Source organism: Puntigrus tetrazona, chromosome 6 (genome assembly GCF_018831695.1).
Source record: "Puntigrus tetrazona isolate hp1 chromosome 6, ASM1883169v1, whole genome shotgun sequence".
NCBI classification, from domain to species: domain Eukaryota; kingdom Metazoa; phylum Chordata; class Actinopteri; order Cypriniformes; family Cyprinidae; genus Puntigrus; species Puntigrus tetrazona.
Window position 1 is genome coordinate 3,736,174 of NC_056704.1, and position 21,872 is coordinate 3,758,045.

The window sequence follows — 21,872 nt, forward strand, 5'->3', positions numbered from 1 at the left end:
GTACTACGGTCAAATTCCACAAACACTATTTTGGTGTCTCTGGCCTAAGGAGAATCGAAACGGGGCCTGACTGCAGAAAACAGCCGCAGTGAATCGATGCTCATAGAAGAGATGCCCCCAGAGAAGTAATAAAGTCAGAAATATGAACCAGGGCTCTGCTGATGAAGTAAATGCACAGAAAGTCAAAACTTACTCAGCCTAGGGAGTAACACAAACCACTGCAAGAACATTTAAAATGGAGAGCTAATTTAATGTTTCTCTGTTATGAATGCTTAATAATTCAACATGCTCATTTCATAAATGTATTAAAAAAGACAACTATACTGTATTAGGCATTGGCTGAAGGAAATGACAAAATACAATCTGTGATAGTTTAGTTACCCTCAAGTTGTTTCAAGTTTCTTTCTTTAGTATTTTGGAGGATGGAAGTCAGCGGTTAGCAGCAACTGTTTGGTCACCAGCACTCTTAAAATTATTTTGTGTACAACAAAAAGTAATTCATACAGATTTGGAACAACATGACAATGAATAAACAATGGCAAAACTGGTATTTTGGGGTAAACTATCCCTTTAAAGGACTAGCCTGTGTTGTGGTACTCTTGCGAACGCTTGTCGAAGACTGAAGAATTGTTGAATATTATTTTTGCTTTCGTTGCAATTCAGGTATCATTCATGTATCTTTTTGTGACGTGTTAATGCATTAAGATATGTGGCTAAAACCTCCATGTTGATAAATGTTCAGCAGAAAGCCTACCTAAAGATGGTTAACTGCATATTTGTCTTGTGTTCTTAGTCTTTTCTCATTGTTAATATTTAAAGCTGCAGTCCGTAACATTCGGCGCTCTAGTGGTTAATAAACAGAACTGTATGCGTCTTGCGGATAAATATTATATCCAGAACTACTCTCTGTTTGTCTATGACGAATCACACAGGTACAGGGCTACTCCTCAACGGTCCTTACACACTTCTTATAGGTATACCATAGTGATTTAAAAAACATGCACACCATTCTCAGGCTAGCACTAAAACCACATTGCTTGAATTTCTGCATTGTTTAAATGCGGAAAAAGTATTCTCTTTTTTAACCGCAGGTATATCCTTGTTCTAACATGCTTTGCGTTTACATAATGATGGGAATTCAAACACACGCACCACATAGCCGCTATTGTATATACTGTATAATCTCTGCCTCATTTGGGTCACAAGACATTGTACTGTAATAAATGGCAGTCCGTTGGACTCCTGGATTGTTTTGTGAAGCCTCCACAAAGAGCTTTGCTTTTGCTGGCGCACAAAACAACCACTGGTATTCAAACTAGACAATATGGATTATGCGATACAAAAAGAAACACATTTTTTTTGCCCCGAGTCTCTCGGTTTAACTCAAAAGACCCGTTTTTCACTCCAAGAAAAATCTGATAAATATGCCTGTGCTATCAAGAATCGGGTCAGATCATTCAACATGTACCTAAATGCGGGGTGTGAGGATGACATGCAGGGAACAGGCTTTCAACAACGATACTGATGTCATGCTAATACGGAGCGTGTCAAATGTGCAAGGAGGAGACAAACTAGATGTCGGTCATAGACAAGCCTGTCATGTTCTAAGTGCACTCAAATACAAATGTATGCTTTCTAGAAATGTGCTTCAGTGTATTTGAAGTACAGTACATAGCCAGATTTAATATTAAGTGTCAACAGCTTAGAAATGAATCAGCTCGGATGCTCAGACGCTGCCTGTGCATATTGTTGATGTTTTGAAAGAGAGACAATGTTAAAGAGAAGACGTAAAGAGCTGTGTGAAGTCCAGATGAGTTTAGAAGTACAATCACTACCAGCAGGATTTAACCTCAAGGTTGGAAAAAAATGAGCAGTTGCCATAGAGACATCTGAAAATGTTGTTATTCTTCGGAGGTATTTATTACAGTAGACTGCTGGTATTAAGCTGTTGTGTTTTAAATTCTCTTCATGCACAAATGTGGGAAATGAACACACAGTCAGGTCAAAACTACAAGCAATCGCATCAATGCAGCTTCCTGTTGCCGTTTCAGCCGTCCACATTCAAGGCTAGTTGAACACAGATGTGTTTCCTCTCCCCGTGGAGGGCTGCGTGCCCTGCTCCAGGTGCCATATTGACAGATTTCTCATTGGTTTTTGAGCTCTATACGGCTGTCAGAATTCCTGCTGGGCATCTTTTCAGCATGTTAGTTGACAACTAATTAGTAAGTAAAAAAAAAAGTCCAGATAAGAAAAACCATTTCTGTGACATTTGCGTGACATTATATTGTTTTGCTTCTTGCATGCTTTGCGACACTTCCAGAGTAAAATGAACACGCTTCTAGTGTTTCTCAGTGGACATTTTAAACTGAAACAGATGAATGTGAATCTGGCAGTGCAGTTCTCATGAACAAAATACAACAATGAATTGTCCAGTGAGTGGTGCTAACATTTTTTATGCATTTTTTATGCTATTGCATTTGAAAATGACAAACCGCCTACACTAGCAAACATGTGATAAAGTGCATTTCTTTCCGCCCTTTTATTGAGTGTTGTGACTCACACAGGGTTTTCTGCCGGTCTTAAAAAAATCTTAATTCGCCCTTTCACAAGGCCTCAAAGCCTTAAAAGCCTTAAATGGTCTTAACTCAGAGCAGGAAGTCTTAAATTTATTAAGTCATGGCATTACATGTTGAATGCACTGTAATAATTAAATAATTAAATCTTCATCAGAATTTTTTTTCTTCTTCTTCTTTTCCAATACAAAACATCTAAACATCCTTAAACAAGATGATCAGAAGGTACAATAAAAGTTAATTATACATTATATATCTAGTGGTTAGGAGCAGAACAATTTAAACCAAGCATCTTCTTTGGAAAATAAAGTACAAGTATAAATAAAGTAAAAGCGACCTGTAGGAAATTGTATTTTGTAACTTAAACATTGCTAATAAAAGACATTTACACCTAGAAACCATATTGACTTTGTGTTCTGTTGTATTTATTACTTTTTTATCACAAAGTGGGAATACTATCATGTTTCAAAGGCTCTGTATCAGTGCTGTACCAGGTGAGCTAACAAGCAAGTTTACTATGTTAGAGATATATATATATATGATTCGTGTCAAAATATATTTGCATTTGTGATTTGAGGTCATAACAGTTTTGTGCAAAGAAGTTTTTACAAATCAAGGCCTATTTTAAGAAAAGAGTTATGAAAAAATTAAACATTTAAGTCAACAAATTGGAAAGTCTCGAAGCACAGCTCAGAAAAAAAATCTTATTTTTACACTCAGCTGTTGCTAAGGTTACCAAACCTGAGTGCTTTATCGATAAGCACACATAAAGCAACACCGTTCATCGCCACAGAGTACAGTCATGGCTGACAGCTCACTCAGCCAAACACTGGGTCATAGCACAGCTGTGGAGGATGTCTGCTCAGTCATCTGGGGATAAAATGAGGTGAACTCACACAGCTTTATGAAAATGAAGAGTATGAGAGCAGAAATTGTGCAGGGTGGTAGGGAAGTATAACACTGTATCAGCTCCGGTGGCTTCTGCATGACTGCTCTATATTTGCTTCGGATTGTCACATTTGTCATTTGATGCTCGCTAACGGCCCAAGTTATTAGCCTGATTTCTGTACATTTAGTAACGCATCATGAATAAAGAAGTTACCCAGGCAGAAAATAGACGAACAATCCACAGAAAAACGAATGCCATTTCAGCTCGAGGGGAATGAGTATTTAATTTATGTTGTATTTTTATTCTTGTTTGCCAAGGCATAACTGTTTCTGTATTTCTGTATCAATGCAAAACAAATTTCGGGACTTTTATACTTACCCTAAATATTACATTTCGAAGCATAACTTGTCTTTGACAGTTTGTGCCACAGACATGAAATTATGCAACTTGGTTTGTGGAGGTGTGGCTTTTTGCTGTGAAATTATTATTGAATGTAGATTACCACAAATAATTTTGATGGTTGAGAAATGTAAAATTTGTAAATTTGTAGTATTTTAAAATAATTTCCTTTATTTTTTCATAGGTGATTTACCTGTGTTTTCCTTTTGCTTATTTATTTATAGTGTATAGTGATTTATTTATTTATTATTTTGAAGTAGAAGAAGAAGAAAAGGATGCAAAGCGATAATTAATTAAGTCATTAAATGAATTACCAAATTACTTTCTGTAGTAATCAACATTAATGCTGTTGATCGTGCTTGTACTGAGCCTAGAATATTCCTTAAAGGTTTTTGGCCAAAAAAAAAAAAAAATCTATACTTACACAGACCTGACCCATATCCAGAGACCAGAATATCAGAGAGACTTGTGGGCGTGCTGTTTTGACTAGCAAGCATCCATCCTACAATCACCAAAATACCCTAGCAACATGAGCGCACAACCGCTCTCGAGACCTTAGCAACTACACAGCACTGCCCTGGCAGACAAGCGGGAGCGGGAGTGATTGTGGTAGCGAGGATGGATATTAAAGCTTTGTTCGTTTCTCAACTACTTCTTTCTAAAATGTGAAGCTGACATTGAGCCAGTCTTGAGAATGGGAGAGTATTCAAGAGTAAATACTCCAAGACAGTGCTGACTCGCTTCGCGTTTCCTCAGGGTTTACTGCCGTTTCTCATGAGCGTGCATAATTCAGAGGATAGGTAGTGGAGATTACGACGGCAAAGCTATGATAAAAGAGCCATTATTATATTTACCGCTACATTTTCAGCCTTCCTTCATGTAAACTATTGAAAATTGTGAATATTAGTGTTGGAGGGCGTGCTAGTTTGTGTGCGTGTGTGTGTATCTGAAGGTGGGAGACTGTTTCATCTCAGTTCCCATGATCCCCTTCCCCCTGAGGCTCCATTCATCTCTCACGGTTTCCAGTGGGGTATGTCAGTCAGTCAAGCCTGCTCTCCAGCAGGGTAAATATACATTGCATCTGACCGGCCCCAGCGCACATATTTGACCCAAAACCATGTCATTTCTGCTCAATGCTGTATTTACAAGTGCTCTGCAGCACGACTTCATTTGAAGAATACAGTCATGAGCTTCTAGTTAGTAGTTTTAATACTCCCACGCACTGCAAAAATGACTCCTTAATTAGTCTTTTTTTTCATCTTGATTTCCAGTAAAAATCTTTAAAACAAGATAGATAAAAAGCAACACTTCATGAGATGTTAAAAATTAAGTGTATTTTTAACACAAGCATGTTTTTTCTTACTGCACTGACAGGTTGTTCCCACTTGTTTATGCTAATAAGTATAGTAAACAATAGCTGATTGTACTTTAAATGTGAATTGTGCCCCTTTTTACAGAGTGTCTTACAAGTCTCTGGTGTCCAAAGAATGTGTCTGTGAAGTTTTAGCACAAAATACCCTACATATAATTTATTATATCATTTTGAAAACGCGTATTTTGAGTGGAAGCAGAAACGCTTTTGGTGCCTGTTTCTTTAAATGCAAATGTGACGCTGCTCCATGCCACCTTTTGCAGAATAGAGCTGCGAAATTACAGCAGGGTTCTGATTATCATTATTGCGTTGAAATCATGCATTTTAAACCACATTAGTTTAAACTTCCGATATATGGTTTAACGCATGTTCAAAAGGCATTCTCTGAAAACCAGTCTTGTCGTGAAATAGTTTTTAAACACATTTTAACCGTAAAAATCTTTATTATTTTTGTTCGCTTTTGCACGGACAGTCCAACCGGACACAAACGACTAAAAACGCTGTATTACACATGACAGGAGTTGATGATGTCACTATAGACTGAACACGTTATATGTTGCATGTGCATGACGTCACCAATATCACAAATTCTCATTTTGGTAGTTCACACGGAGACAATAACTTTAGCATATTCAAAAACATGCACTTTATAACTTTTTCCAAAAGTTTGCATTTTCAGACCCCAAAACACATTGCTGCGTAAATGAACACCCGAAAAAGAATATTCTATTTTTAGTTTAAAATGGTTTCATGTAAATGCCACATAAGACTTCAGAGTACATCTTATCCAATCTAACAAAATCTTGTCAGGTTTATGCTTTAAACAGATCTGTTTGCCACTGGGGTAAATCACTGATTCAAGATATTTTCTAAAATCACGTCTCATTCATTTTTTTTCTTTCCCTGTAAAACACAACATAAATGCATAAAGATGACGTTTGCTGCATATATCAGCATAGCAGCTTTATAAGATACGAAATGTTTATCATATTATATAATTGCAATATAATTTAGCCCCTTAAGTTTCCAGGTCACAATACTAATTAAACGGGTGTTGGTGTCAGTACACCTTTATAGATGGAAGCACGTTGCCATAGCAACAGCTTGGGTGGACGCACCTGATAATAACGGGTGTGAACGAGAAAGCAGAGAAGCCCATTGTTTCTCGCCTTTTCAGTCGCATTTTTTCCCCTTTTCGTCTTTAATTCTCTCTTTTCCTCTTCTCTTTATTTGTGCCTGACGGATACGCAGAGCTCCACATTTTAATTAGCATCGAACTTTCTGTTGAGACCTGAAGAGAGTGAATCATCAAAGGCTCGTTTTTGTTTATTCCTCGGTGCTATTCTCGGCAAAGTTTGTCTCCAGAACTCTGATGAGACAGCCTGTTCCCCTCGCGGCAGTTTGGAAGTTACCCATTAGCCTTGGGGAAGAAGATGAGTAAACACTTTCATTCTTGGTAAAAGCATATCTCTCCCCACTCGCAAAGCGCAGGAGAGACACAGGAAGGTTCTTTGTCACAGTCAAGGCCTCATTTGACATAGACTTTATAAGTCCTGTGATTCCCTGCCATAAAAACCCGGAGGTCTCCACAGCTTATGTCAAAACAAGCTCCGCAACAAGCCAGTCAGAAAGAAAAGAGAAGCGTTTTGTTTAATCTTCCTGTATTTACTGGTCCGGCTGTATTCGTTGGCACGAACTCAGACAAAGGTGGGTTTATTCTGTTTAGCTTTTGCACTTCCATATATTTATTATACACACCCATATTTTTTCCCTGCTTAAGAAACGGGCTCTCTCTCCTGCGGGGTGTTCAAGGTACGAACATCAACAAGGATCAAACGACTCAATCTGCGTGTGTTCATGTATGCCGAGTCGAACGTGACCTGAAGGGAACACACAGCTTCTGTTCTCAGCTGAAAGTGAAATTCCTGCGTCGTTAGCCCTTCAGGCCTGTATGATATCTGTGAGGATGATGAATTGTCTTCCTGAAAGCATTTCATATTTGCTCAGTCAGTATATAATAAAATATTAAATGTATGCATTTTGATTTGCAGGAAATGCATGAACTAATGTAAATCAGTCCGTTAAAGGGTTAAATCACTCCTGGCAAGAAGGGGTTTTAATAAAAGTTGGCTTTTTGAGCAGCAGAAACATTTTTGGGGTGCTTCATGTAGAAACAAGGGCTGTGCTGGAACAGATGGGAAGACTTCAACACCCATAATTCAATGGGTTTGATCTGGAGGACAAGTAAATAGAGATATCTTGGTTCATACCACTGATATTTTTGCTCATACTACTGATATTGTAACAGTACAAAGCTGGACGAAATCTGCATTTATTCATCAAAAATACAGTAAAAATAGTCACGTGAGAAGCAGTGTTTTAGAATGCAGTTTATTCCTCATGCAAAGCTGGTTTTTCAGCATCACTCCAGCTTGCAGTGTCACATGATGCCGATTTGTCGCCCCACAAACTTTTTTTTTAAAAATGCATACATTTTTAAACGCCTTTACTTCACTATCTATCGATCGATTTAATGCATCCTTGCAGAATAAAAGTTATGACTTGGCTTTAGAAATGGCCGAACACTGAACAGAAAGAGTTAAAATGAGCAAAAGAACAAAGATTTGTTGGTACGTGCTTAGAAAGGGAAACTTAAGATTCATCTACGCATGATATTAAGTGTGTGGGAGCACTTTATGAGAAGTGCTACAAGCCAATAACAAAGCACAAGATGAAATTTCACTTGAATATCAACATAAACTGACTCATAGTATGTAAGCTGTATGTAAGCCTGTTGCAATAATCAAAATATAAACTTATAGCACTATATACACAACCTTGAGGTAATTTTTGGTGATGCAATATGTCAGCCATTATATTTATTTAAAAATGAATGTCACCATGTTTTTTTACACTCCACTTTTGCAGCTTCTCCTACATGACATGAAAAATGCTTTTACAAAAAAAAGTTTAGGGATCTGTGCCTTTGTGTAATCTGACTGCTAAGAAGAGAGTGTGTTTTTAAAATAGTGTGCAGCCTTAATAAAATTTCAATGCAAGTTCTTTGTGCATGTTTCTTTGCACTTTTTGTAAAAATATGGTCATTTAATGTTGTTTTTTTAAGGTATCTAATATTTTGATACTTCATTTCCATCTAAATGTTCTTGAAAAAATGTAAAGTTTGTTGCCTTATTGCATTATTATGCTGTTACATTCTGATTATATATTCAGTGGCATAAAACGGGCTTCAAAATGACAATGATATCGCTTATTGCAATTATTTCTAGGGCACTATGTTACACAACAAAAAGCTGTTATCATGACCGGCCTATAAATGTCTATAACTTTTTAAAATTGCATCCTTAATTAATGAAAGTGTTCATTTCTTTTAGAAATATTTTCATAATGATTACACAAATTCTAAACAGCTCATGCGATTCTATTTCAAAGCAAATTTTAAACTACTGGGATAAATAATGCAATGTCTCTTATATTCCAGGTCCAGGATGGAACATGAAGCAGAGAAGTACCAGCAGCGACTGAAAGCTATAGCGGTATGTCCTACAGAAAACATGCTTGTATTTAATATATCATTATATGACAAGCCCAACCTGACAACAGCATGCAGCGGATTAATTCAGCATTTAAATGACAGCGCTGCTTAAGCCCTGCAAACAGTGTCACGCGGAAACATACAGACACATCCATCATATTAAGAGCCTGCCGCTGTTTGACAACATTTATTATTGCAGTACCTGTGGACTTCCAGAGGTAGCGTTACGAATTGTGCTTTTAACAGAAGCATGCATGACAATAAATAGACTGTATTTGGTGCGCTCTTAAAAAAAGGTTTCCGAAGGGGGTTTTGACAGAAAAGAATTTTAGGTTCTCCAAAGAGCCTTTTAGTGAAAAGTTTAATCGTTTAAATAAGCTTTTTAATTACAAAGATTCTGGTCCCACTTTATATTTGGTGAAATTAACTACTTACACTTAATTTAATCATTAGGTACAGTGCACTTATTGTGTACATACATGTTTTTACATTGTAGTCATATTTTTAAAAATGCACTGTCGACCCATCCCTTACACCTTAACCCACCCTTTAAACTACCCATATCCCACCTCACTAGCAGCAGAAATGTTTTGCAATATCATAGGAACACAATAAAAAATGGTACTTATTTTTTGATGTAAGTACATAGTAATTAATGCCACCTAATACAAAGTGCGACCAATAATCTTCAGTGCACTGAAAAGGATCATGGATGTCAACAAAGACGTTTTTGAGGAGTGTACAGCATGTCTCTCACAAACACACTTAGGCATGGAAACTGGTGTTAGATGTGGACACGACTCATTCCGTGGCCCCTGAATTATTAAGTGTGATGGAGTCTGTCCAGACCAGGTAAAACTACACCAGACAACAGCAAAAACCCAAGGATCACCCGCTCGGTGTCATACAAAACATTTGTGTGCTCTGAATGCATTTTAGTAAGCATTTCATATGATTCAAATCAGGCTCAGTGCTTGATTATGTCCAAAATCCACCATTTTGACATGTAGCACCAACATTAAAAGCTTACGGTTACAGACAACAACAGCTTAGAAATACAATCCAGGTTGAGAGATGATACGTTTCTGCAGACACGCACACTTGAAAGGTTTTTTTTTTCTTTCTTTGGCATATTAAAATTACATATAAAGACTTAATTTGCAGAAAACAAACAAACAAATAAATAAATAAAAGCTGAAACGAACCTTGAACCTCACTGAACGTTTAAAGAAGCAGTGCATTCCAGTTGTGAGGGAATAGCTCTATGTATTGTGTGTGATCTCATCCATAAAGTCTGTGATCACAACAATAACGTTTGTCATCAGAGGAGGCTACAAAGATTAAACTAGTGGGGGTTTTTTCTCTAAAACATGAAATGTGTTTTATCTGCTCTTACCAAAATATGACTGTTGGCGTTATCTGCTTTTGCTATTAAACAAACATTTAAAATATATATATTTTTAAAATACTTTAAATGAACTTTAGCTTTGTAAATTACTCGTATTTAAATCATTATTACTTAATCAAAACAACCCAACTGCAGTTTGATTAATATTACATGGAATGGGGGAAAAAATGAATAAAAAAGTAATAAAAATGGAGTTCTTGGTTTTTGAAAATTATGTCTTCTTAAATTATACACTCTTTGGGAGGAGATTCCTTATTTCTAAAAAAAGAGGTTTCACATACTTTATTTCCATTTCATGACTGTGTAAGAAAATCTTACCAAAACCTATTGGTTATTTAAAAATGATTACGAAATATGCTACCATTTAAAAGTTTAGAGTGTGACTATTTCTTTTATGGTTTTGAAAAAAAAAGTATTTATTTAATTCAAATGCAATAACCTTGACATTGTTCCACAGAAAATGCAGAGATACTATTACAACTTAAACTGCTTTCTATTTTTATAGATTTTAAAATATAATTTATTCCTGTGTTGACGAAACTGAATTTTCAGCAGCCATTACTTCAATCTTCGGTGTCACATCATCCTTTCAGATATCATTCTAACATCTAATATTATAAGAGTGGAAGCCTTTATCAGTCAGCGTGACAGACTGAAGAGTGCAGAGTAAGTCGTGATTTCATGGGGAAAAAAAATAAAAAAATAAAAAAAACCTTGGTGGATGTGATGTCCCCTGACAGAACTGAAATGTATCAAGCTAGCGGGAAACCGCATTAAAGCAAAGTACGTGTCAGTATAGGAAGGAGCATGTTAGGTTGTGTGAACATTCTGAGAAGTGTTTTATGTGTACTTCAAGCCTGTGATATTTTCTGCTTTCAGGAGAAACGGCGGATACAGGAGGAACAGGAGCGAGCCAAGAGAGAAATTGAGGATGAGAGACTGAGACTTCAGCAGCTCAAGGTGTGACCTCACACACACACACACACACACACACACACACACGCTTGCCCGTACGTCTGTGACCCTGTTTTGCAGCCGGACACTCCAGGTCACGTTTGTGTTAAGTAGAGTGGAATTTCACAAATGTAGTCCTGTATGCACACACACAAAACACTAAATGCACAGAGTCACCAGAGCCACATGTAGAACACAAGATCATTCAGTGGATACAAATACACACACACACTCTCTTCTTGAGAATTTAAATGTTATCCTGGAAGGTTTCATGCTTGTGTGTACATTCTCTCTCTCTCTCTCTCTCTCTCTGTCTCCCCATTGTTTCCATAATATTTCCAGATTGGCGTTCCCTTTTCCTATTCCTTTGTGTTCTTACTCTGCTGGTTCCAAGACAAATTTTTTTATACACTGTGTGTGTGTGTGTACATTCTTTAACTATTGGCCCTTTTGTCCTTGTTGAAAAAAAATATCCTAAAGCAAACTTTTCACACTCACAGTACTAGTTATTTCACAACCACTAAAAATATTCAAAAGCGTATGTATGCACCGCAGCATGTGTCACGCATGCCTGACAGCATTATTTCTCAGATACATAATCATTTCCACCACATCTCAAATCAAGTCATTCATAAACATTCTTAATGAAACAAACAAAAAAAAAACTTTTAGAAATAATATGTAATGTATTCACAAAGACAGCTTTATTTATTTTGACTGCTCTGTTTTGACAGCTCAAATCATATTTTTTATTTTATTTCCATGTTTTGGTAAATAACATTTCTAAGGTAAATTGAAACGATAAAATGCTAAATCAATGATGAATGAATGTCGGGAATTGTGAGAAAATGTCTATGAGGAAAGCAAATGATGAAAGTAAGTCAAAATGAGAAGAAAACATCATTAAAGTGTTTTTTTTTCATTAAAGTCTACATTTGTCATTATGACAAAGTTTAAATAATAACTGAAACTTTTTATGTCATAATTAATCATGATCATAATATTACGTGGCAGAAATGGGCTTCCACACATTATGTCAGATGAGTCCTCATTTGTTCATCTCACAGCAAAATTGTACAAATTCATTATTTGGTTTGAAGTAAATTTGAAAAGTAGGGAAACTAAAGTAAGGAACTGTGTTTTAATTTGATCACAATAAAGTTGAAATGTCTGAGTATTACTTAACCACTGTTACATGAAAGCCGCCACTGGAAAAGATAATAACTAGAAGAAACTGTGTTTGTGTTTGTATTCAGGCTTTATAATCAATCAAATCATGCATGTAGATAAAGTTATCTCACTGTCTTGTGTTATCTTGCATTAGTCATACATATATATTTTCAGTTTCAATGGTGCACATCACATCCTGTCTGGCAGCTGGCGGTTGCACTTTCAAGCACATTTTGGATTTCCCCGTCAATCTATGTGTCAGAATACAAACAGCCATGTTTCATTGTTAGTGAAATACACTCTAGATGGTCCTGATTTAACCTTTCAGAAATCTGTTGTTACATGTTTTTGCTGGAGGTGGAATTACATTACGCTCAGCAGGACATTTCATTTTAGACTTTACAGAGCAGAATTAGTGCACAGTAACTTTTCTACCTTCTTACTTAAAGACCACATCAAATGGTTAGTCAAACGCTTTCCTCTTTTTGCTGTATTGTCTCCTTCTGAAACAGGAAGTTGAGGTTTTACATATCAAACAACTTTACTTTTTTTCCTAATCTTGAAAGCTTGTACCATGGACAAAACACTTACATAGATATATGATTTGAACCGCTGTCAAGAAGTGTATTAATTGACCATCAACAATGTTTGGGAACATTTTTTTAATTTATTTAAACACACACATAGCAAACCATAAAACTATGCTTCCTGCTCAAGCTAGTCATTGTTGTTTTAAAGATATTGTTAGACAAACATTTGCATATACAAATTTGTCAGCAGTGAATGTAAATTTTGCCTACATCTGCTAGTTTACTTTGTTGACTTTCAGAAGTATACGGAAAGATACAATTTAAAAACATTGATTAGAAGCCACACAATTTTAATGCAGATTTCAGGGTGGTCTTCAACAAGTCAAACCATGCAACGGTTAAGCAACATTACAAGAACAAAGTTATTTTTGGGAGCTTGAGCCTAACCTTGACGTCCTGGTCACATTTGCCCATTAGCTTTCTAATACACAGATTTTTATTGTGTGTTTTTATGGCGAATATTAACTTTTGGTGAGAATAGGCCTTTAAGCTCCAGAAACCAGCATGCTGCAATGCTTTTGTTTGGCTGTTAGTGTGAACCGCTGATAAGAAATCTATTTAAATAATGTGTCGCCGCATTAATTGCTTCTTGCTCCTTCCCCTGTTTCTCTCGCAGAGGAAGTCCCTCAGAGACCAGTGGCTGATGGAAGGACCTCCTACATCTCCTGACAGTACAGGACCTCGATCACCCCTCTGGGGCGGCAAGGCTCAGGAGATAGAGACGCACATTAACAAGTACGGTTTTTCATATTGTATTTAACCATGAGCTTGGTTACCAGAAAATGTTTATTTGAGGTGATCTGAATTGTTTTTGGCACATTGCTGTGCAATTTTAAGGCTTTTCTGAGTATTTTAAGCATGTTTCCACACATCCGCAAGGGTTTTAGAGTGTTTTAGTGCATTGATTGTTGTAACTATGTTTTGGGTTGTTGCTTGCAAATTTGTGATATTCTGATATATATTTGAGATCTTTTGGATGAAAACCAGGAGGCTTGTGACTGAATGAACACTGTCAAAGCTCAGAAGAGTAATAAAGACGTCATCACATATAGTTCTTCTACCATCAGTGGTTCAATCTGAATGCTATGAAGCGACAAGAATACTTTTTGTATTCATCTCTTCAGCGTCTCTCAGCATCGAGCCATTTTGGAGAATATCCACGCGAACTGCATACTCTTTTCTGTGTCAGCCGCAACAAAAGGATACATTTTCTATGTGTGTTTATGCTTTGATTTGAATGACGATGTCTTTTGCACTTTTCTGGGCCTTGACAGCAACATGAACGGAGCGTCGAATAGCTGAGCTGACACAAATATATCCACAACTGTACGATCGCTCGCAGAGACTTTAATTCCTAGAATGAAATTGTAACAAAAATTGGTGTGGACGACCAGGAGTTATGCAAAAAGCACTAGAGAAGCACCAGAGACATGTTTTCCAAAGCTGTGAAAAGAATAAAAGGAAAGAGTAAAGATATAAAGTACCAAATATATGGTATATAAGTACATTTTATATCATATTTGCTGTTTTTGTGAAACAGGAAGTCACAATTTCATGCCCACAGTGAGTTAAAAAATTTAAATAAATGGGAATATACTTTAGAGACATTTTATTCATAAGAATTTCTAGTGGTGCTTATAATTGTGTCCAGTGTGATTTTCCCCCACTTTCAGTTGTTTTGCTCCAATGAAAGGTTAGATTTTTTGTGATTTGTTTTAGAATAAAAGATCATAAGGATAAACAAGACAGATTTATTTCTACAGCATCTTTGCTCCTATTTACTGTACCAAGGGTGCTAATAATTTTGACCACAGCTGCCAAATTATTTAAATTTATTAAATAAATAAACGTCTTCCATGAGCACTTACAACATCTATACTGCTGCATCAGATAAGTTACAAGCTGAAGTTTAATAATTCAAGGTTTGTTCGAATCTGTAATCCTATGCACAGTAGTAATAATGTCACTTCCCTCTGCAAACACCCCTAATTATTCCTGCCAGAGTACCGGAGCACCAAGCAGGTGATGGGTTTTTATCCCCCAAAATATCTTTCTATTCCTGCGTGTGAGTGAGAAGGAATATTTGAAGTTCCTGCTTTGCAGATCAGCATTTATTTGCTTGACTGAAGGAGATGGTGATTATTGTAATAAGCTAGCCGCTGAGATGTTCTTCTGTGTTGAAGCAGGGCTTTAATTAGTCAGAGCAAAGTTTGGCAGTAATAAGCTGCTCACAGCCCTATAGGGAACAGACTTTCATGGTGTGTAAACAGCCGTCTGAGGCCTCTCATCCTATGAGGAGTGATTTGTTTAATGCCCGTATTTGTTACAATGCAGTTTTATACAGCTATAAAGCATGCTGCGATTTCCAGAGAGGATTGCGATTGAGTAAACGAGTCCACGTGAGTGTAGGCTCACTTGCGCATCCTGTTTGTCTGATAGTAAATCCTGAAAAACCTACAGTATATTCTGGGAACCTGTTGGGGAAGCTCCTTTGAAATTGTAGGTTGTCAAAACAACGCGATTACAGGCAAGCTACACTTCAGCAAACGTTTTTCGCTCCACTAAAAGCTGCTAATAAAAAGTATGCTGAAGCCGTTTAGAAGGACATAATCAAAGCTTTTAAAAGTCAATGTTAATTGTTGTTCACAATTTGTTTTACTTCCATAATGTAGTTCTGTGTGAAACAAGATAGTAGCCTGGGAATCGATAGGATCGTGAAACGGAATGCAGCCAGATTGAATGAGGGTTGTAGAAATCATTTCAGATGAAGAACAAGTCATTGCATTTTGTCGTTGCAATCTTTGCTTTGGATTTATATGTGCTGACAATAAATCCTGGAGCCTGCACCTATAAAGTTAATAGTTATTCTTGATTTCACGTTTTATTTTATGCAATCAAGAGTAGTAATTTTCTTGCACTGAAACAATCAGGATCTAATTGCATTTGACCTGAGAAATTAAACTATATATCATCGAATCTCCATAATACAAAAATGGTCAGAATTGTGGGAAGGAGTGGAGTGGCATTTGACTCAATGTTGTGTGTGTGTGTGTGTGTATTGCTACTAATTTATTTTAGGAATCAATTCTTCTATTAACTACTTGCTTATTAGCATGCATATTAACATATTTACTGTTTAGTACACATGGCTGTACCGAAAATTGTTAATGTACAGCAAATTAGGAGTTTATTGATGCAAAAGTTAAAATTCTGTCATCACTTATATTACAGTATATGATACTGGCAAATTTAGTTACTGAAATTTAATACTGTTTTTACTTTTCCCCCCAACAGTACCTTGTTCTTCCCAGAAATACCTCATTTCTAACAAGAAATGTCAAGTGTAAAAATTCTAAAATTTCTGCCTGAAAACCACAAGCCAATGGTATGTTTCCACGCGTGCTTTAGATTACAGGTGACGTCTGAGCAGTTGGCAGAGGAAGAACTGAAACTGAAGCAACTCATTGAAGACGGTTCCAGCCAAACTGGCACAGACGCCCAGACACGCCATAAGGTGAACACCATGTCTGAATGCATGATCACTCTGAACACACATCTGCTTTTCACCTCCTAAATCACTATTCACTCTAGTGTTTGCGGTCAGGAAGATATTTTTAAATTGGTACTATCTAGCAAGGAAGCAATTAATCAAAAGAGATGGTAAAGACATTTATAATGTTACAAAAATGTTCTCAATTAATATGCATCATGGTTTCCACAAACATATTATACTATGCACAACTCTTTTCATCATGAAATGTTTAAACACTTTACTGTAAGATCCACAAATCTCTGAAATCATTATGAGCTGTTTATAAGTAACATCAACTCAGGGCTGTTTTTTTATACTCGTTACCATCACAACAAACAACCTTGTATGGAGGTCAGCTGAACTGTAAGTAAACATTATTTTGTCTTTAAAAACACACACCGAAGGCTGTTGAATCAGAGTTGCTGTAAGACTACAGCTTATATTATAGAATTGAAGTTATTTTAATTAAAATAAATAGTTCACCAAAAATGATCATGAAATGTAAATGGCTTTGCTGAAAAACTCCCCTCAGGCCATCCAAGATGTAGATGAGTTTGTTTCTTCATCTTGTACGGCCTGAGGGTGAAGCAAATCTTCAGCAAATTTACATTTTTGTGTGAACTATTCCTATAGCTCGGCCTTGGTCCCGTTGTTTTTTTTTTAATAAAGCAATGAACTCAAAGTGCCCCATGATTACAGTATGTTCACGTATGACCAACACAGAAAACACATGAACTGATTTCATATTTTCTGTTGAGGCTGACTTGCAGCTAACATTTTCTTACATTTGGCAAAAGTGTACTGCTACAGCGTGTACAGTTTTATATCTCGGAGAATTAAAGGTTAAATACTCTTTATACTCGTGACGGCTCAAAGAAAGGTCATGCCGTTTCAATGCTGTATTTTTGTGATTACTATTGATTAAATACTGCCTGCATTCAGTACTGTATATGTAACACACGGTACAGTGTTGGCGTGACTCCACCTTGTGGTAACTGAAGCTGATGAATCTGGCAACGCAGGCATATTTTTCTAAAGTTGATGAAAGATCATCCCTAATTATCCAATCAGAGTGAGTGAAAGAACGTATTCGCGGTTAAACGGGGAAAGCGTCGCATGAATTTGATGAAATTTGCAACAATAAAGGAGGCTTGAGATAAAAATTCTAATCACACAAATCTGACAAGCGCTGCAAACCTGAAACTGGCTACTAGCTATTCTTTTAATCTTCAGTTAACGTCCAAAAATATTTCATATTCCTAATAATGTTTTAAATGTTAATATATTACCTGAATGAATTACATTGGAACTATATGTCAGTGTATGTTATGCTTAAGTGTGTATTCTATTTGCTGTCAGCCATGCTGTTAGCAAATGCTTGCTATTTTTGTAAAATGAGCAGTTATCATATATAAAGTGAGTATTTTTCATTTGGTCGTGTGAGCTGCACACGAAGGGACTGCTTTTAAGTATCAGAAAAATATACATTTCTTTGTGTGAGGTGCAAATTGTGAGAATGTCATCAGTAAATGGTTTATGGTGTTTCTCTAAATCACATTATAAGCAAGAATGCTGCAGTATTTGGGAGACGGTTGGGATATTGGTGTGAATGTTAATGAACTTAGACAGGAAACTTCTCTAGTCTAGAATGGAGGCTGATCAGAGACGAGCTCTTCCACCCATAAATGTTCCATGGCCTTGAATGAAATATTAAGCAGCAGAATGAGAGTTTAAACAGCTAAAGAGTGTGATGTGTCCTCTCTAAGGATGGCTGTTGACCTTTTCTCTCTTGTTCGTCCAATAGGGAGAGGCCGTGGTGGAGCCAGCGTTAGCAGGTGAGTGTGTGCCACCTGTCCTCTCTCTGTGTCCAGGCTAACCATCTGCCTGTCTGTTTCAGTTACACAGCATCAGGCTTGTCTGCTTTTTAGACCTGATTATTGCTTACACAAAAGAGTATAATGCTTCACAAAACAACAGTTGTGAATCTGTGTTAAATTAATTCCTGGTTAATTCAGTTGGTAAGAGTTTACAGTAAGGTTTAGATCAATAACCTGAGTTGACGTGTTAGAGATCATACGCTAACAATAAACAACACCTCTGCATCATTTATTGATCTAGATTAAAGTTCATTTAAAGTGAAAAAGTGTATTTTTAAAACACATAACATGAAATTGAACATAATTGTCAATGATCATTTAATAGTGATACTTAATATTATTAAGTAGTATGTAAACTACCATTTAAATGTTTTTTACTATTTTGTGGAAAAAAATAATACTTTTATTTAGCGAAAATGTGATTTGTTACAAAAAATCTATTTTAAATCGTTTTGAAATATAACGCAGCACAACTTTTAAACATTGATATTAATAATAAATGTTTTCTGAAGGATCACGTGATACTGCTTTTTGTGAAGATCAATCTATATTAAACTTTTTTTTTCTTAATATTTTGTAATGAACCCCTTTTTTATATATTAACAAAACATCATCTTGCCACTTTGGAACTATGTAACTCCATTTGTATTCTGCATGATTTTGAAATACTGAGCTTTAAAATTTTTACATATTACATATACAGTACCCGATCGAACAACTTTTTTTAATCTAAATATATACAACTTGTTATACAAAACACATAATATAAGTCAATTTTGACCAAAATGTCAGATATAATCTTAGATTTCCATTGCGACAATCTCATCGAAATGGTATGCTACTGAACTAATATCAATCAAATGTTTCTGATCAAACAGCAATTGCTGAGACGGCCCCTAATGGACCTATCGTGGAGAATGGAAAAGAGGAAAAGAAAGGTATAAAATATCAGTGTTTATATATTCATCATTGAAATAAATTTCATATATTTTCACTCAATAAGGTACCTGATATGTAATGACCAGTAAACACTCTATAAACCACATAATAACACCCTAAAATACGACCAGAACACATTAACGTTCACATAGCAGTGCCCCAGCAACAATCCACAATACCTTTAACATATTCTCCTACTATCACTTTCCCCTATCTTTCTCTTTCTGTCTGCTTTCCATTCTTCCCATCATTAGTTTAATATTAAGGAAAAACCTTTAATATTCTATCAATTATAGAAGTAAAGCATTGCATTTCCAATGCCTCGTCTTGATAACTTAGGCATTCATATCATGTATGAATATCAAAAGTGATTCTAAATTCATTTTGCAGAAGATACTGTGCAGGCTGAAAATCATGACGTGGAGGAAGCAGAACCTGTTACTAAAACAGAAACAGACACCTCACCGCCTCATAATGGAAGTGCTTTTAACGGAAATGTGGAAGGAGAATTGACACACAATATTTCAGAAGAGGAAGAACATGCTTCTGCTAATGGCCTTATCAGCCACCCTGCTGAAGGACTAGGTGCTGGTGGTGTAACTATGACTTTCCTTGGCTTCAAGGAGGTGGAGCCTGGACAGGGAGTAGATGAGGATGATGACGGCGGAGCAATTATCCGAGCAGAAAGAGTCATCATCACAGAGGAAGGAGAGGAAATCCCAGAGGAGAATGACAAAACTACTCAAGAACCTACTACGGATGCCACAAATGAAGACCATTCTGGAAACACAGATGAAAATGGTGGTGAGGAGAAGACAGAGAACCATCCGGAAGCTTCTGCTGACCCAGAGCAGGCACAAGAGATTGAAGATCTTCCTGCTGAGGAGATCCTTACAGATGAAGCTTTGGAAGTCAAGACACAAGAGCTTGAGCAAGGGGAGAAAGATCTTCTCGAATCGACTGAAACGCAACCCCAGAATTTGACAGTTGACGGCGCTATCGAGACCCAGGTTCCAGTGTATTCCACAACACAACCGTCTCCAGCAATCGCACCAAAAGTCGAAGCAAACACAACAGAATCACAAACCCCAAAAGACGAGGAGGTCATGCCCACCTCGCGCATCTCGCTCAGCCAATTTCAGGAGGTTCCACTGGATGGCGTCGGAGAAACAGGAGAGTCTAATGTCAAGGCGGAAATGGGGAAGCAGCGAGCCGAACAAGAGCCGCTGCTCGTCTCCAAAGCAGCGGCTCAGCTGGATACCAGTGCCGCAAATCGAGCAGAGGACGCAGGTGCACCTAAACGAAAAACCTGCCAGTGCTGTTCGATCATGTGAACAAGCTGTTGACATTTGACTGTGACTCTTTTTGTTCTCCATTCTATTTCATCTTGTCTGTTACTCTGAATATAGAGTTTGTATTTCAAGACGTTCATATTTTGATCTGAAACTTGCAGTGTCAAAGCACAGAGTGTTTATGATGTACTGAAGCCTTCTAGACTTGCATCGCCTTCACTGTATTGAATCTACTCTTTTCTGTGTAAGAAGCTGCACATTGCCTTGCAGGAAAAGACTGGAAAAGGCTTCGGTGTGCATGTTGTTGTTGATGTGTCACCATTGGTTGCATTGCCAGCCTCTGGTGTCTGATTATGATCCTGTTTTTATGTCTGGCGACTCTAGAGCGTTGGCTGCCGACCCAAAGAGACCTTGACGGTTTTAACACTACCATATAAAAATATTGTGTTTTTCTCAGTGCCGTGGGAATAGTACCACGTCGGTAATTAGTAAGTCTCAAACTACAATAGTTGTGGCATTCTCTATTAGACACCATTCGTGTGGCTTGTTTTTGAATCAAAGCAAAGCCACTGAATGGTTACCTGTGATTTTATACACACTGTAACATCTTCAGAGTTTTTTTATTGGTGATGTGAAAGGAGATTCAGTTTGATTGCTTTTATTGTTACAGTGCCTTTAACTGCCCGACAGAAGTGTTTTTTAGACTTTAAAGGCATGGTTTACCCAAAATTGAAATGTCTGTGATGAAAATCATTACATGTTGTTTCAAAGAAAAGCGTTTCTTCTGCAGGACAAAGAAGATAGATTGAAGAGTGTTTTAATTAAGAGATTATTTTGCCCTGCAGAAGAAAGAGTTACATGCAGGTTTGGAACAACATGAGGATAAGTAAATGATGACAGAATGGTGAACTGTCCTTTTAATGTGACCCTATGAACAGTGTACAGTATACGGCACAAAGCCCTTTATCACTCTTTTTATGTTCAATTTCCCACTAACATTTCTATAACGACTGCTCCTGTTGACTCTCGTTAACGCTGTTTAAACTGTGTGTGAAAGAGGTTCATATTCCATGATATGTAATCAATACTATTCAAAGTTTTCAGTTGGATTCAGGAACTTTTTTTTTCAGCATAGAAAGTTTGATGTAAATTCTCAGTGCCTTAACTGAGTGCCTGTTTGTACAGTTTAAATAAAGAGCTGAATGAGAACCGGTGAGGATTTTGTATAGAAAGTTTACATGGAAGAGCTGCAGGATTAATAAACTAAACTGAAATTTAATTTCAAAGGCTCTATGTTTCTCTTAAAATAGATTGAAACAAGAAA

General features: G+C 36.8%; 1 protein-coding gene across 2 annotated transcripts in view; it reads left to right on the forward strand.

Annotated features, from left to right (window-relative positions):
- The window catches only part of palm3 (paralemmin 3), a 36,133-nt gene extending 14,306 nt beyond the window's left edge, over positions 1-21,827 (forward strand). For both annotated transcript variants that reach the window (XM_043242602.1, XM_043242603.1), the window contains exons 2-8: positions 8,733-8,787; positions 11,074-11,154; positions 13,525-13,643; positions 16,317-16,422; positions 18,245-18,275; positions 19,196-19,255; positions 19,647-21,827. In XM_043242602.1, the coding sequence (XP_043098537.1) occupies positions 8,740-8,787; positions 11,074-11,154; positions 13,525-13,643; positions 16,317-16,422; positions 18,245-18,275; positions 19,196-19,255; positions 19,647-20,590 (1,389 nt within the window). In that variant the 5' untranslated portion in view covers positions 8,733-8,739 and the 3' untranslated portion in view covers positions 20,591-21,827. The remainder of the gene's footprint in view (positions 1-8,732; positions 8,788-11,073; positions 11,155-13,524; positions 13,644-16,316; positions 16,423-18,244; positions 18,276-19,195; positions 19,256-19,646) is intronic.
- Positions 21,828-21,872: the final 45 nt, after the last annotated feature.